Consider the following 674-nt stretch of genomic DNA (forward strand, 5'->3'; position numbering starts at 1 on the left):
AGCTTAAAGACACACACACACACACACACACAACCTTGTCCTTTATTTTGGGGTACAATCAGGTTAAGCTTCAGAGGCGAGAGCAGCCTTCACAAGCAGGGAACCCCTGTGGCATTGTCACATCACGGTAGTCACAATAACCTTGGACAGCAATAGCATTATTTTAATAAAAGAAGATCGCAGTCCGGTGCTGGATGGAGAAAGGAAGCTGCGATGGCGCCCAAGGAGCAGCGCATGCATGTGCACGGTCCAGGGTTGAGTCTCGCTCGCCAGGGGCTAGGGCGCTTCCCTCCACAGGTCATGACATTAGGGGAGCCTTTTCGGCAGGCATGCGGGAAACTGAGCCCAGTGCCCTCCCCGCGGCCACACACAAGCTGGCCCCAACCCGCAGGAGCCCGACTCAGGGCCGCCACGCGGGCTACGACTAGAGCCACGAGCTGAGCAGCAGCAGCCCCCAACCCACAGGTGCGACTGTTGCACAAGGCGCATGCGCAGCCTCCCCGGAAGTGCTCGGGCCGCGCCCCGGAAGTCCTTCCCCCTCCGGCGAACAAAGATGGCAGCGGACACCAGCACGGAGTTACTGTTTCTAGACACGTTCAAGCACCAGAGCGCGGAGGTAGCGGCCGGGCGGGGCTGCGTCCTGTGGGCGGGAGGGGGAGGTGTGGGGCGGGGGT

At 61.1% G+C, this 674-nt stretch overlaps 1 protein-coding gene across 4 annotated transcripts in view; it reads left to right on the forward strand.

Moving 5' to 3' along the window:
• The first annotated feature begins 537 nt into the window (after nucleotides 1-537).
• The window catches only part of VIRMA (vir like m6A methyltransferase associated), a 49,374-nt gene continuing 49,237 nt past the window's right edge, over nucleotides 538-674 (forward strand). For all 4 annotated transcript variants that reach the window (XM_014518207.2, XM_006020010.3, XM_014518208.2 and 1 more), the window contains exon 1: nucleotides 538-616. In XM_014518207.2, the coding sequence (XP_014373693.1) occupies nucleotides 554-616 (63 nt within the window). In that variant the 5' untranslated portion in view covers nucleotides 538-553. The remainder of the gene's footprint in view (nucleotides 617-674) is intronic.

Source organism: Alligator sinensis, unplaced genomic scaffold (genome assembly GCF_000455745.1).
Source record: "Alligator sinensis unplaced genomic scaffold, ASM45574v1 scaffold273_1, whole genome shotgun sequence".
In the NCBI taxonomy this organism is placed as follows: domain Eukaryota; kingdom Metazoa; phylum Chordata; order Crocodylia; family Alligatoridae; genus Alligator; species Alligator sinensis.